The following is a 14,776-nucleotide window of genomic DNA, read 5'->3' on the forward strand; positions in this document are numbered from 1 at the left end:
TTGTTCTTACCTGTAATCGTAAATATTACTTTATGCCCTGGATAAGAAGTTGACCCCCCCCCCCCCAATTATCATTGTATAATTCACACTCTGGAACAAAACTACGCAGTTGGCAACAAACAATGACACACCATGGGGATGAATAGGACAACAAATACTGATGGGAAGGGTTCAAAGGTGAGAGAGCATTTACTGAAATGGGTGAGGATGAGTGAAATGGCTTCTTTGTAGGGATAGAAATGAATTTGTCCAGTTTGAGGTGTTTTTGCAGAGCATTCCAGTCCGAGGTGTCAGTGGACTGAAAGGATGCAAGACCGGGGGTGGATTTAGGTTTAGGTTAACTACTGTTGGAAAGAGGCTCGACAAAATGGATAGGATTTCTTAAGCTTTATTTACATGCAATAGTGCTCCAGCCTGTGTAACCACAACAATGGCCACATTAATAAAAGTGGGGTACAGATTCGAGGATTCCTTCTTTTTGATCTCCGGTGCCACTAGGAAAGGCCACAAACTGCATGGGACGCATAACCGTGACATGACAGTCATAATACCCTCATTTGTCAGTCCTTTGGTGACCAGCAAAAACAGTAAACAGAAGTTATTTCAGAAACAATTGAACTCCAAAATAAAAATCAGCTTATGAGTGTGTTACAGATATCTTCCAGAATCTCTCCCATTTAGTGATAACAAAAAATAAACAAAATCTGTCTCGTAAAAATAAATAACTATACAATATATACTCTTTTGTGCTATAACTACAGAAGCTGGATGCTTTTATGTTGCATACATTTGTTAATACATTGTTAATGATGAAGAATGCATAATATGTCACTTCTATACACAATGGGACAATTGTACCTGAGCACCGTGGAGAGCAGCTACTGCATCAACAGGTACAACCATTTTGTCGGCATGAAGGCGTTCTGATTCCTCTGTTGTCCACAAAGCAGGATGATACAGAACCTACTTCATGACATAACCCTCTGGTAAGTTTTAGTGTTTTAGATTGGAATGACTTGGAAGAGTGCATCAGATGGCGTGCATATACTGGGAAGAGAGATATGATTTGGGAAATCTATAGTTGCCAGGCATATAATAATCTTGGAGACTCTCCAAGGAATGCAGACGTAAAAGCACAACAGACTTGGTGTACACAGATGATAAAAGGTGGTAACAGATCCCCCCACATCCCTTTGTCTAGGTTGTATGAAGAGGACGTATCCTTTTCTCAATATGAACATGTCCTTATAAACAGCATTACAAAACTCTTATGTACAAAAGCATAAATATATAAATATCTGTGATACAAAAATAAATATTTTTCTCTCGTCTTTTTTTAAGAGCTTTTCAGGAGTCTTTTGTCCTCTGGCGACTTTCAACTTTGGAGGGAATCCACTTCCTGCAGTGGTGCATCTTGGGATAATGGTGTTGTAACTGTTGTCGTGCTGGTGGAATGGTCTTCCTCTTCCAGTACTAAAAGAGGACAGCATGGCAGACCTGTGAGAGAGAGAGAGAGAGAGACAGAGAGAGAGAGAGAGAGATAGAAAGAGAGAGAAACAAGTGACTTTTCTGAATGGAAATTCAAGCGCTGTGTTAAGTGCAAAGGCGGAAAGGTGTGTGTGTGTGCAGCATGGCGTTTAAAGGCAGAAGCTTACCTTTAGTTTCCAAGATGACCACGTTGCCAAACTCGCTCTCTCCTCCCTCGTTGAAGCACTGCATCTTGATATCGTAGGCCGTCTCTGGCTGCAGGTCAGTAATGGAGTGCCAGTAGCGGTCTCCCTCCACCACATCCTTCTTGTAGTCGCTGTCGTTGTCGCTGTCCGTGGGCCGGTAGAAGATGTAGAAGCCGTAGATGGGCGTGTTGTTGTGAGGTGTGTACTGGTGTGAGAGAGAGAGAAGCAGGGATGATTTAGTGACACGTCTCTGTCAGACTCCCAAGCACACATCAGGAAGCATCTCTACACAGTAATCACGCTTCAGTCACCATAAACACATTCTCTGTCTCATTTAGTTTGCATCATATTACAAATCATAAACATCCCTTTCTCATCACACACACACTGTCTCCAACTCACCGTCCATTTTAGGATGATGGTCGTCTCGTTGATCGCTTCACTGTAGATAATGTATGGTACATCTACAACACAAACACACAGTTTTAGAGTTCAATTGGTGACCCAACGCATAATGTAATATCCAAAGAGCTAACATCAGACAGAATTCCAGCCATTTTTTTATATATATATTTTTTAATCCCTAAGTTTGATGGACTCGTACCTCGTGGGATTTCATTTGCATGCAACACATTATTGGAGTAAAAGTGGGCGTCCTCTTCCAGTTCCAGACAGCTGATCGGCCGGTGTGAGGTGTTGAGGAGCTGGAGGGTGGAGTCATCAGGAAGACAGCAGACCTCTCCATGGTGCTCTGGACCACTGAGGGAGACGAGATGCGTGTGAGAATGTTTCATCTGTTTACATCCAGTACACACACACGGGTATAGTTGCATACCTGTTTGAGTAGTGGTAACCAGGTGTGTGTCCGTTTGACAGTGACTGTGGCAGCAGCGTGTCACACTCCACCTCCTCCTGCAGCGACAGGACACACAAACGGGTTATACACCAGCACATTCTCCGAAAGGAAATCCGTTTGAATCCTCCGTAGAATAACGAGTCATCCTGAAGATGGCTCAATCTGTTTGTGAGTGTTACCTGGTGCAGTCCTGGCAGGCAGTGTGTGGGGTGATAGGGTTTCCCATTGGGGGTGTATTCTCCGTTAGGGGGGTACACTGCGTGTTGGTGGGCCAGGTGGGGGTCGAGGGGGCACTGCTTGACCAGGCCCAGGCCCTGGAGGGGAACCATGGTGTACTGGCACGAGGAGACCGGGGAAGCCACAGCAGGGAAACACAGGTCTGACGTTTGCTCTGGCAGATCAAAACAAAAAGTAAGGAAGTTAGGAATCTAGGATCGTTTAGTTTGCCAGCGATCCTGTTCCAAATATGTATGGGATATAGCTGGATATATCGTGGTTTTGTTTTCGTCCTCCTCCTCCTCCTCCTCACTCACTTTGCTTGGCCCATGCCCTCCACAAGCAGAAGGGGATGAAAGCTACGATGATGAAGACCAGCGCTCCCAAGACCACGCCCACGATGAGGTAGGGCAGGTCGCTGGGGCGGGGCACCGGGCCCGCAGGCTGCACTGGTCTGAGCGAGGGCATCTCTGACGGCGGAGAGGGCTGGTTTGAGCGAGCTAAGAAAGAAAGATAATCAGTTCACATGTGTAACAACTACCGGTGATTTCATATCAGTTCATATACAAGCAATTATTGAAGCGCAGAGTGTCAGATAGACAGAAGCTTACCTTTAGTTTCTAAGATGACCACGTTGCCAAACTCGCTCTCTCCTCCCTCGTTGAAGCACTGCATCTTGATATCGTAGGCCGTCTCTGGCTGCAGGTCAGTAATGGAGTGCCAGTAGCGGTCTCCCTCCACCACATCCTTCTTGTAGTCGCTGTCGTTGTCGCTGTCCGTGGGCCGGTAGAAGATGTAGAAGCCGTAGATGGGCGTGTTGTTGTGAGGTGTGTACTGGTGTGAGAGAGAGAAGCAGGGATGATTTAATGACACGTCTCTGTCAGACTCCCAAGCACACGTCAGGAAGTGATGTGAGACTTCACTCTGTCCTCAAGAACACATTTGGGGGGGGGGGGGAAACACTGTCACTTGTCCCTTCCTTCCCTTTCTTTATCTCGCTTTCTCTTCCTCCCTCCATCTCGGTTTGGATTCACTCACCGTCCATTTCAGGATGATGGTGGTCTCATTGATGGCTTCGTTGTAGGTGATGTAGGGCCCGTCGATGGGCCTCTCGTTAGTCCTGCCGCTGCCCAGCACGGTGTAGAGCTTGGAGGGCGCGCTGGGGGGGCTGGCCCCGATCACGTTCACTGCCACCACTCTGAACTTGTAGGACGTACCTAGAGCGACACAACGGATGTGGCCGGTGAACCATCTACAGCACATCTGGACGCGATTGTGATCAGGACTGATTGGAAGAACAACATTAGGTCGACTGTGAGAACGAGAATGACTGATGATGTCGACCGTTTTGGAAATGGGAATGATGAGGGGTAATTATGAGCAATAACATTCGAGTTTGCACGATGATGAGGATGATGATGACGATAATAGAAAAAGACGATGGCGTGGTCACGATACTAGCAGTGGTCAGAGTCTAGTGATGCCAATGCTATAGATGAAGATGATGATGATGATGGACATGATGAAGAGCCTGACCTTTCTCAAGGCTGCTGATTTCCACAGAGAGTCTAGAAGGGGGGATGTTCGCCACGGCAACCTCCCACTCCGCTCCCTTCTTCTTATACTCCACCCTGAACGACTGGATGGGGAAACCGCGGTTACCGCGCGGGATCCAGGTCACGTACGCGGACGTCTCCGACGCCGTAGAGATGGTGGGTTTGTCAGGCGCTTCTGGAGCTGAGAAGCAAAAGACAGGACATCAAGCAGACGAATACAGCACACACACACACACACACACGCACACACAATAACACTGTGTTCCCATTGGCCAAAGATACATGGTGCGTGCACATGCACACAACAACAACAACACAGACACCAGTAGGACACCAACTGACACTTACTGTTAGCTCATCCTTCAGTGGGAGGAGTGAAGGAAATTGGAAGATTTGTATGTTAGTACAGAAGAGAAAGGTTATAGGTTAACGGCGTAGCCTAGGAACAGTGAGAACACAGCCGTTGAGACGGTGTAGATGTGAGTTAAACAGCTCGGATACTCCTGGCAGTGTTGTAGCTGTGCTAGGGTTAGAGTTACAGTATGTGAGAATGGAGAGGGATATTTTGTAACAGTTTTTTTTCCCCCTCCGCAACAGGAACTCACGAGAGAGGCGTGGCGACGGCACAGGCGGAGTCTTCGGGGGTTCGTTTGGCCCTGGGCTTCGGCGACCTATGGTCATGGAGACAACAACATGAACAAAGACGATTAATACAAAGAGGTCGCAGACGATCAATGGAGCTTTTCCAGTTCTTGGAACATTCAGAGTCCCTTATATAAGACGGTTTAACTGAACAGATGATGATGACCCAGTCTGGTACCTTTGCCTGTTCTGAAGGTCATCATGGCGGGCTGGCCCAGACCGGCACAATTTTTGGCGGCCATTTCCACCTCGTAGAGGCTGGCGGGATGCAGCTTGGCCAGGGTGAGCTTGTGGAGGGACCCAGGGATGCTGCTGGTGGCCCATTCACCTGGAGGGTCTCCGGTCTGGCACAGGGAGAGAGACTGTCAGTGCCTCTTTAAAAACAAAATTACACAGCCTAAAAGGAGTTTGACAGTTAACATTTTACAAATGTCTATGTGAATCGAACAAATCTCCATGTGAATAATTTTTCGCGGACCTGCGCCAGATACCATTTGAATGAATACATCACCGGGGGGGGAGAAGAAGTGTATTCTGAAATGAAGCTGGATGCAGTGACACCATTAAAGTACACAAGACAGAATGTACCTTTCTGTACTTGACGATGTACTCCTGCACGGGAGACCCTCCGTCGTGGCGAGGCTTCCAGGTCAGCTCGTAGAAGTCGGACTTGACGGTGCGCGGCTGACTCAGGATGACGGGGGCCTCTGCCGGGGAGATGTGCCCATGCAGCTCTGAGCAGTCCAGGGGAAGCAGGACACCCGAGGCCCCAGGCCTCACTGGGGCCTGCTCTTTCAGCACCTTGTCTGGGCTGAGGGGTCGCAGGATGGGCAGCTTGCCGGGACGTGGTGGAACAACTGCAGGTGATCACAGGGGGGGGGGGGGCAGGGTTAGAACTACAGGTAACTGACCACACAGAGGGAGTTCTAGGTCAAGAGACAAGCGCACCCCCAAAACGTTTTTGTATTTACTTTAACGTTAGGCTTTAGGCTAGGCTAACTGGTCCACACAGATACCTCAGGCATATTTGAAAAGATATTTGGTGTAGAACTGTTACATTTGTTTTTGAATCTAATGGAAGCAGGCAGTCTGGTGTTGGTCTCACCGGTGGGCACAGTGAGGAGGCGGGCGACGGCCTGGGAGCTGCCCACGCCGTTCTCCGCCAGGCACTGGTACAGGCCGTCGTCCTGAGGGCCCACGTTCAGCACGCGCAGCACGCGGGCGGATAGGCGGTGGCGCGGAGACTGGGCGAGGGGCCGGGCGTTGTGGAGCCACACCACGGAGGGGGCAGGCTTGCCCCGGGCCTGGCAGCTGAATCTCACGCTCTCGCCCCACGCCACCTCCTGCTGCAGCAGCTCCACCATCACCTGAGGGGGCTCTGGAGGGGGAGAGGGAAGGAGGTGAGGGGAGAGGGGAGGGGGAAGGGAGGGAGGGAGGTGGGGGGAGGGAGGAGTGTCAATAAGAGAAAGACAGACTGTCTCTGTGTGCTTGTAGTGGGTTGTGTCATTTGGTGGTATGTCTGTAGATTGTGTGTGTGTGTGTAGGCAGTCTGGCCAGCCAGTTGATGGTTGGCTGCTAGGGAATCAGGGAGAGGCAGAGCTCATTAGAGCAACAGCAGCAATCCAGCTTTAATTAGGGCCAGATGCTGAGAGACAAACCCACATCACACACACAGACTCATACACACTCAAACACACACTGAGACACAAACGCACGCACACACACACAACCACTGTAAAAACAGTCATCTGTAAATAGCCATGCTCCATCAAGCCAAGTTAACAGAGAGCTCTGTTTCCACACACACACACACAGTCTTACACAACCTCAACCCTCACCTAAAAAGACTCACGCACACACACACCACCGAAACAGACACACATTCAGCCCTGTGTTCTTTCTTACCACCAAACAGGAGTCAGGCTAACCATCAAGTCTGTGACGCACACTTAAACTGCGCTCAAGATAAACTTCCAAAGAGAAATAGCTGTAGTTTAGCTCTCAGCTAACCCATAAAGCCTGGATAACAACTCTCTGATCATGTGCCATAGAGACACAAAGAAACGTTACAACAGTTTTCTAAAATATCCTACGGGTCTATAACTGTTAACATCCCATGTCAAAAATCAGTTTAAAGATTGTCCATTTAAAGATTGTAACGACCTTAAACACACACACACGCAAGTCTTGGTTACTCACCGAACACCTGGACGTCGTAGAGCGCGGTGGCGGTGTCGGCAGAGCCAACACCGTTGTTGGCGTGACACGCGTACATCCCCGAGTCTCCCTCGCCCGCCGCGTCGATCAGCAGGTTGCTGAGCAGGAATCGCGTGTTGTTATGGAAACGCAAGTCCTGCCCATCCTTGGCCCAGGTGACCTGAGGGGTGGGGGTGCCGCTCGCCACGCACTCCAGAACCAGACGTTGTCCCCTGGTCACCATGATGGAGCGCGAGGCCGGGGGGTAGATGATGCGAGCAGCCTCGGACGTGGAGCCTGCGGGGGAGGGGGGGGGGGCGGGCGGAGGGGGAAGGAGGGAGGGAGAATCCTTTAAAAATACCATCAAGTTAAGGTTGAAACGTGTTGTGATCTGCTGTAAATACTGCCTAGAGGAGAGCTGGACTGTGTTTGTTTTCTCTCGATTAAGAAACGGGGTTTGTTAAAATTCTGTTAAGATTTCATTTGACTTGTTAACCTATTACAAAAAATACAAATAAAAATGTCCTTCAGTTGGAGCCAATTTCTAACTCACTTTTTTCAAAAGTGGAGATCAGAAAGGTACACCAAAAAAGTAAGTAAGTATTTTGGTGCCAAGATAACTAAACAGGAACCAGTCGTCACCAGTATGAATGGACAAGGTTGGGCTTCATGTTCAGGTTGACCAGGACTCAGAGGTCATGGGGATGGTTGGGGTTACTCACGGCGTATGCGGAGGCGGTCGGTGGAGGTGGAGGTCTTCACCTCCTGGGTGACGGGGTTGTAGGCGGCACACTTGTACAGGCCCTCGTCCTCTAGCGTGGCGTTGGCGATCTGCAGGTTTCCTGATGGCATGATCAGGTAGTTTCCTGTGGCGACACAACCGGCAGAGGGGTTTGAAAAAGCCCCCATGCTACTGGAACAAACAGGGTGTGCTGGAGGGTGCTGAATAAGTTCTTCATATTAGGTCAGGGACACACTAGAGCAGTGTTTCTCAAACTGGTGTGTTTCTCAAACTGGTGTGTTTCTCAAACTGGTGTGTTTCTCAAGCTGGTGTGGAGAGGGTTGCGTATATGTGCTTCCGCTCCGTCAAAAAATGTAACTTTTATTTTGATAAGTTCCGATGGTGCGCTTTTATTTTATTTTTTAAATGTCCACAAAAAAAAATCGAATCCAAAAATTCAAGGTTCGGAAAACTCCGGTTGCTCAGATTCGAACAGTAAAATTCTGATCCGATGAAAATTTGAGTTGAAAGATTTTCTGATTGCAACATTTGCAACAAATATATATTTTTTTCTTTTTATATTTCAGAGTCCATACTTCTTTACTTTAACTTGTGTGAAAAGGTGTCTTTTTAAACATGAGTTCTGTACTTCTGCTTGAGTGAAGGATGTGTGTACTTTTGCCATCTCTGGGTTGGGTAACATAATGTTTCCTCATTTTTGGATGTAAAAACCCCAATTAAAAAGACTCAACGCTTTCAAAGTATGTTTTTCTACTATAAGGTGTTACCCAATAAGAATATGGCAGGACTTGACTGTGGTGAGGCCTAATTAACCACGCAGGGTGCAGTTCTAAGAGCTGCCACTAGGTAGAGTCCTGCAGTACAACAGCTGCCAGTCAGAGAGCACTCTTTTCCATGTGGTTGTGGTTTCACTGCCAGATAAGCTGGATATCAAAAGCTCCTGCACTCTGGCTTCATCAGCTTGCCCTCCACAAAGGAGACAGGAGGACGCAGAAATAAATGGTTGCAAAATAAACAAGTCTATTCCCATGTTTCAACATTCTCCAGATAGCCGCCTTATCACTGGCAGTGTTCTGATGACCCCGATGGCAGGATTACAGCATTCCAGTAACTCAGCGAGAGTGATAGAGAGTGACAGATAACTGAGAAAAGGATGGAGAGTAGCAGGAAAGAGAGACTACGCATTCTAATGAGCATGATCTCTCTTTCATCCTTAGGGGAAAGAGAGAGAAACAGAGACAAAGAAAGGCGCAGCACATTAACCTTTTGATGTCTCCAGCCACTCCTGCTTGACGCTGTAGCGAACCTGGGCCTTGGGCTGGCTCTCTGGGAGGTGACACTCGATGACGGCAGTGTTGCCTTCATCCACCTCAATCACCAGCTGGTCATCTGGCTCGAAGTCACGGAGCTCTGAGACGGTCGAGAGAGCCAAACAGAGAGGGGCGGGCGAGATTGGGGTAGACACAGAGAGAGACATGTTGAGGACATTGACAAACACAGCAGATTACTAACATGCGAAACGTCACTGAAGACCCCAAACAAACACACGCGGATGAGTTCGATCCACATCCATCAAAGCAGCGGAATGATCATTCCATTTTCCTGGTAACCGGCTGAGCGTAGGGGCCTGCTGTCGCCATACTGGGTGTATACAACAGCCCGCTACGGTTGGCATCTTTGATTCATTCTCCAGCTATGAATAGTGCAGTGTGACAGAGGGCCCAGGCCTGGCTCTGGTTAAGGAGCTGGTTACTGTGGGAAAGCCAGTGGGATTATTGGGGGAGGGGGGGGGGGCATGTGCTGTGAGTCTGGGACTCTGCTCTGCAGACACCCTGTCTGCCCAGACGCCATACTGCACAGGCACAGGCCCGACCCCTGACCCCTAGCCCCTCTCGGAGGGGCCTGGGGGCCTGGACACGGGGTCAGAGGGGAGAGGTGGCCTTCCTTGAGTTTCAGGGAAAGATAACCAGTTTGGATTGGGAGGAAGTAGCAAAGGCTAGGCTTTAAAACCCTGTCTGGAGGGCGGGGGGGGGGGGGGGGGGGGCGAAGGACTGACCAAAAAGAGCGGGGGTAGAAAATAAAGAGATAAACACAAGGAGGGTCGTGACACCGAAGAGGAAACTAGAAGGACGGAAAGAGTAAGAGAACATAACGCACGATAAGAGCTGCAGAGTTGAAGAAGCCCGACGCCAAGATGGAACCAAAATACAACTTCCCCAGAACCTAATTAAACGTCCAACTCTCCCGTGTTGATTTATTCTTTCCAAACATGGCGTCTCTCCATATTGCTGTGGGAGGTGGGTGCTATGGCTTACTGTTGTTCTTGGACTCCCCGCCCTCTACCAGACAGTTGAACATGAGCCACTAACATGCAGTCAACTCCCCGACTAGACAAACGAGACACTGTATCCAGCTCTGGCGAGATGAACAGGGGTTTAACTAAGGCCACTTCACGCCATCTGCAGATAGAGACGCAATGCTAAACACACACCTTTCACCATGGATGACTGAGAGTGTGTGACGCGATACACATCTGATCTATTCTCCGTCAGCGCAGTATTTCTGTCTGGATGGAGGCTTTAATGGGAACGCTGAGCTATGGGGGAGATTTGGCCTTGACAGGTGCCCCCCCCCCCCACCCCCCACCTCCTCCTGCACACAACCCTTACCCCTATTCTAAGAGAGATGAGAATCCCAGGACATGTCATGCTGAGTGGTGTGTGTGTGCGTGTGTGTCATTCTGGAGTAGGAGGGTGCAGTCTAGGAGAGAGACTGTGATGGTCCATTTGCTAAATCAATCAGGTCCTGTTTTTACAGCTACCCCCTGCCTGCCCCCTCTCGTCCCTCGCCCCTCCCCCCGCCTCTCCCAAATTCCTCCAACAACACCTTTAACCCGCCCCCCCCCCCCACACACACACACACACCTCCACCCCTACATTCTTCTTCAGAACAGCCCCGCATGTGTGGCTCTCAGGTGTGCACAAACGTGTGAGTTATAGTGTGTGTGCATGTCTGTGAGTGGTGTGTGTGTGTATGTGGGGTGAGTGTGTGTGTGTGTGTGTGTGTATGTGGGGTGAGTGTGTGTGTGTGTGTGTCCTGCTGGCTGTGTGCAGTGAGACAGGGGCCGGGGACAGGATTGATGGTATTTATAAAGAGAAGCTGGCCCCTTGTTCCAGGGCTGCTTGGCAATGCTGGTTTAAATACTTTGAGATAGACTCTGCATTCATCATCTTTATGTCTGATGGTGGGGGGGCCGTAAGAGTAGTGTGTGTGTGTGTGTGTGTGTGTGTGTGTGTGTGTGTGTGTGTGTGTAGGTGTAGATGTTTGTGAGTGTATTGGTCCCTGTGTCATAGCTGTCTCAGTGTTTTAGTACACGAGGGTGTGTGTTTAATGTCTTTGTTGTGTTCATCTATTTGTGGCCGTGTGTGCTCGCAGTCTTCTGGTCTCCCTGTCTGTTAAAGGGAGGCTGGCTGTCTACAAAGGAATTCAAGCAGGGAGTTTTAAATAATGTGAAAACAGCTCTGTTCCTTTGGGATTGAGTTCAGACAGATTCTTCAGAATCAGATAGCAGGGAGGCCTCGGAACCCAACTCCCTCTACATGTCTCTCTCTCTTCTCCACTATAACTCATTCTTTTTCTTTCACAAACACAAGCACGTTTGACACACACACACACAAAGAGAACAATACGAAGATCCACACAGCATACAACAACAAATGTAAAGCGATCAGGAAGAATAAAATATGAATGGAAGTGGGAATAAGTCCCCTCTCTCCGCCAACCGCACACACAAATAACAAAAGAACCTCACACAGTATATGTATGCACACACACACACACACACACTCAGTCCCTGTGGAGTCATTCCTTTGGTTGGGTTGGGGAGGGAGGGGGGGCGCATTATTAAATTAGAGAGAGGCTTTTGGGAGGGACAAGCCGCCTGGCTCCATATGTGCTTACATCAGCATGATTCATCCACTGTTGGAATGATCAGTGATATCTAATGCCTTACGTACAGATGAGGTTTATGAAGCCACACAACGGCTGACTACCAAGGGACTGAAAGAGGGGAAGAACAGACAATGACAGGGAAGGTAAGGAGAGAATAAGAGGGTGGGAAAGAGACAGAGTTGGACTTGAATCTTATACTACCTTACGAGGGACTGAAAGAGGTGGGGTAGAGAGGAAGACTGGAGACTGACATCACGTCTCATCTTGTGAGTGGAGACAATCCTGTCTAAACTGGTCTAAACACCTTGTATTTCTCTCTCTCTCCCTCTCACACACACACACCTTACACAGACTAACACACACACACACACACACACACACACACACACACAGGCAGGAACACTGCAGGCAGGCACCTTGACAGAACGTAAATCCATTGTGACACGTTCATTTAACAGTAACTTTGCAGACTTTCCTATTCCACTGTATATCCACCACTAAACCCTGCCTGTTTAAGACACACACACACACACACACTTGAAAAACAGCCCCTCGGCTCAATTACGGGGCCATAACTCTTGCAACCCCCCCCCCCAACCTCCCCCCACCCCCGGTGGATGGAATGTGGTGTTGTGGGTAGCAAGGGAACAGGGGAACTGATGGAGGGATCCAGAGATGGAGAGAGGGGGGCCCCAGGCCCCATCCTGACAGACCCCTGCCCCAGGGTCCCTCCACACCAGTGGGTCAGGTTACAGCTTAATGGCCTGTCTCTGTCTCAGTCCCCTGGAGAAACACTAAACACTGGCTCTCCTCTCAGGCCCTCACACCCCTCTACACTGCTAACCCAACACACCACTGTTTACAACACCATACACACAACAACACACAGGGTAAGAAACCCCCTCACCCAGTCCCATTTACACCCTCTCTACATTGTAAAGTGAGATAGCGCTTGTTTATTGTTTGTGGAAGGTCTGACTGGAACCAAAGTGGTTTAGTTAATCGTCTAGTTAATCGCAGTATTAGGTTTTGAGTTCTCACAATTATAGTATTTGTTGTGTGTACAGTGTTTGTTGTGTGTAAGTGTACAGTATGTTTATACCTTAGTATAGTTTATAGGCATATGCGTATTTGCTGGCTGAAATATGAATGAAATTGATCTTGAGTATATTGGCATATTGGTTTTGGACTCGTACTCACTAGCTGCAGTGACGTTAGCAGGCACGCTAGCGAGGGCTCCAGCCCCGGTGGCGGCCACACACTGATACCTCCCCAGCGTCAGGTTGGTGAGGGCGGGGATGAGCAGGGCTCCTGGTGCCACGGCCACGCCCAGCTCCCCGTCCGCCCCCACAGCCAGCTCCTGGCCGTTCAGACGCCAGCTGATGTTGGCGCTGGAGGGGAGGGCGGTGCAGCGCAGGGTCACGCTGCCCCCCAGTTTCTGAACCACAGAGAGAGGCTCCTCGGTGAAGACCGGGATCTCATCTGCGGAGGGAGAGATCAGGGTATAAGAGAGAGAGTTAGGAGGGGAGGGAGAGAGGAGAGAAGGAAAGGAGAGATAATCGAAGAGAGATAAAAGGGAGTTTGTTTATAGTCTACATGTGCTCTTGTGTATATTATCGGAAAAAAGCCAGGCTCTGTCATACAACATGCTGCAAGCAGAGACAATGACGGTGGACTGACCAGAGACAGTGGCGCCGCTCTGCAGGCAGCAAAGCAGTACTGCACCCAGAGCCCTCAGCAATCCAGCCCTTCGCTTTTTCATCCGGGGAGTCCAGTCCAGCGTTCCAGACATCTTCCATAAACTACCCCCTGCAGGGGCGAGAGAGAGAAGCAGAGTTAGACAACCATCCAGCAGCATCTGAGCACCCACACATGTGCTAGGCACGGCACACAAGAGTCAGTGCCTTCGGAAGTACTAACCCTGGTGAAAACAAAGCCCCCATCTCAGCGCTGACCCCCAACACTCCTACCGCCCACACCCGCCAGCCCGGAGCTCATCAAAGGAGCGCCCTCATTCTGCAGGCGGTAACCTGACCCTCCTCCCCCCCCCCCCCCCCCCCCCACTCAGGTGTAACTGATACAGGTAGAGGAGAGCTGGAGGGGGAGGGAGCACAGAGCCGGCATTCACAACCACTCACAAAGAACAACTGAGAGGGAGGACAGAGGACTATAGTCCTGCAGTGTGTGTGTGTGTGTGTGTGTGTGTGTGTGTGTGTGTGTGTGTGTGTGTGTGACAAAGAGAGACAGAGAGAGAGACAGAGAGAGACAAAGGTTTTTGTGGTTGGAGAGAGCAAGATAGAGTGCATGCGTGACAGAGGGGAGAGAGGTAACGGTCAGTCTATTAACAGTTAATACAGTTGGAGGAGCTTTTCTCTCTCCCGTTTTGCACTCTGCCAAGTTTCCCAAATTCTTTCCTGTCAGGTTAAACTAACAACTTCCCGTCAGGATGAGGAGGGTGGTCCATAGCTCCCAGACTGCAAATCTCTCTCTCACTCACTCTTTCACTCTCTCTGCCAGTCTCACACACACACACTCACACATCACAAACACACATTCCCATACAGAAACATGCACACGCTGACTACATGCAGTACAGGACCAGCTATATGGGGATCATTCTAGACAGAGAAGTTCTCTCCCTGGAGTTACTGGAATGCTGTAATCCTGCCATCGGGGTCATCAGAACACTGCCAGAGATAAGGCGGCTATCTGGAGAATGTTGAAACATGGGAATAGACTTGTTTATTTTGCAACCATTTATTTCTGCGTCCTCCTGTCTCCTTTGTGGAGGGCAAGCTGATGAAGCCAGAGTGCAGGAGCTTTTGATATCCAGCTTATCTGGCAGTGAAACCACAACCACATGGAAAAGAGTGCTCCAAACACACAGTACCAGTCAAAAGTTTGGACACATTTTCCCATTCACTTTTGACTGGCACTGTACATG

At 49.4% G+C, this 14,776-nt stretch overlaps 1 protein-coding gene across 1 annotated transcript in view; it reads right to left on the minus strand.

Moving 5' to 3' along the window:
• Positions 1 to 372: 372 nt before the first annotated feature.
• boc (BOC cell adhesion associated, oncogene regulated) overlaps positions 373 to 14,776 on the minus strand; it is a 24,313-nt gene continuing 9,909 nt past the window's right edge. The window contains exons 2-20 of the mRNA XM_084703807.1: positions 13,513 to 13,641; positions 13,033 to 13,314; positions 9,145 to 9,291; positions 7,862 to 8,005; positions 7,143 to 7,436; positions 6,049 to 6,321; positions 5,532 to 5,800; positions 5,122 to 5,287; positions 4,907 to 4,972; positions 4,282 to 4,482; positions 3,784 to 3,962; positions 3,357 to 3,579; positions 3,063 to 3,245; positions 2,709 to 2,920; positions 2,509 to 2,585; positions 2,278 to 2,432; positions 2,076 to 2,137; positions 1,656 to 1,878; positions 373 to 1,497 (exon numbers count right to left, since the gene is read on the minus strand). Coding sequence (XP_084559933.1) covers positions 1,376 to 1,497; positions 1,656 to 1,878; positions 2,076 to 2,137; positions 2,278 to 2,432; positions 2,509 to 2,585; positions 2,709 to 2,920; positions 3,063 to 3,245; positions 3,357 to 3,579; positions 3,784 to 3,962; positions 4,282 to 4,482; positions 4,907 to 4,972; positions 5,122 to 5,287; positions 5,532 to 5,800; positions 6,049 to 6,321; positions 7,143 to 7,436; positions 7,862 to 8,005; positions 9,145 to 9,291; positions 13,033 to 13,314; positions 13,513 to 13,624 — 3,390 coding nt within the window. The 5' untranslated portion in view covers positions 13,625 to 13,641 and the 3' untranslated portion in view covers positions 373 to 1,375. The remainder of the gene's footprint in view (positions 1,498 to 1,655; positions 1,879 to 2,075; positions 2,138 to 2,277; positions 2,433 to 2,508; positions 2,586 to 2,708; positions 2,921 to 3,062; positions 3,246 to 3,356; positions 3,580 to 3,783; positions 3,963 to 4,281; positions 4,483 to 4,906; positions 4,973 to 5,121; positions 5,288 to 5,531; positions 5,801 to 6,048; positions 6,322 to 7,142; positions 7,437 to 7,861; positions 8,006 to 9,144; positions 9,292 to 13,032; positions 13,315 to 13,512; positions 13,642 to 14,776) is intronic.

The sequence above is a fragment of the Hypomesus nipponensis genome, chromosome 8, assembly GCF_054491055.1.
Source record: "Hypomesus nipponensis isolate SF chromosome 8, ASM5449105v1, whole genome shotgun sequence".
NCBI classification, from domain to species: Eukaryota; Metazoa; Chordata; class Actinopteri; order Osmeriformes; family Osmeridae; genus Hypomesus; species Hypomesus nipponensis.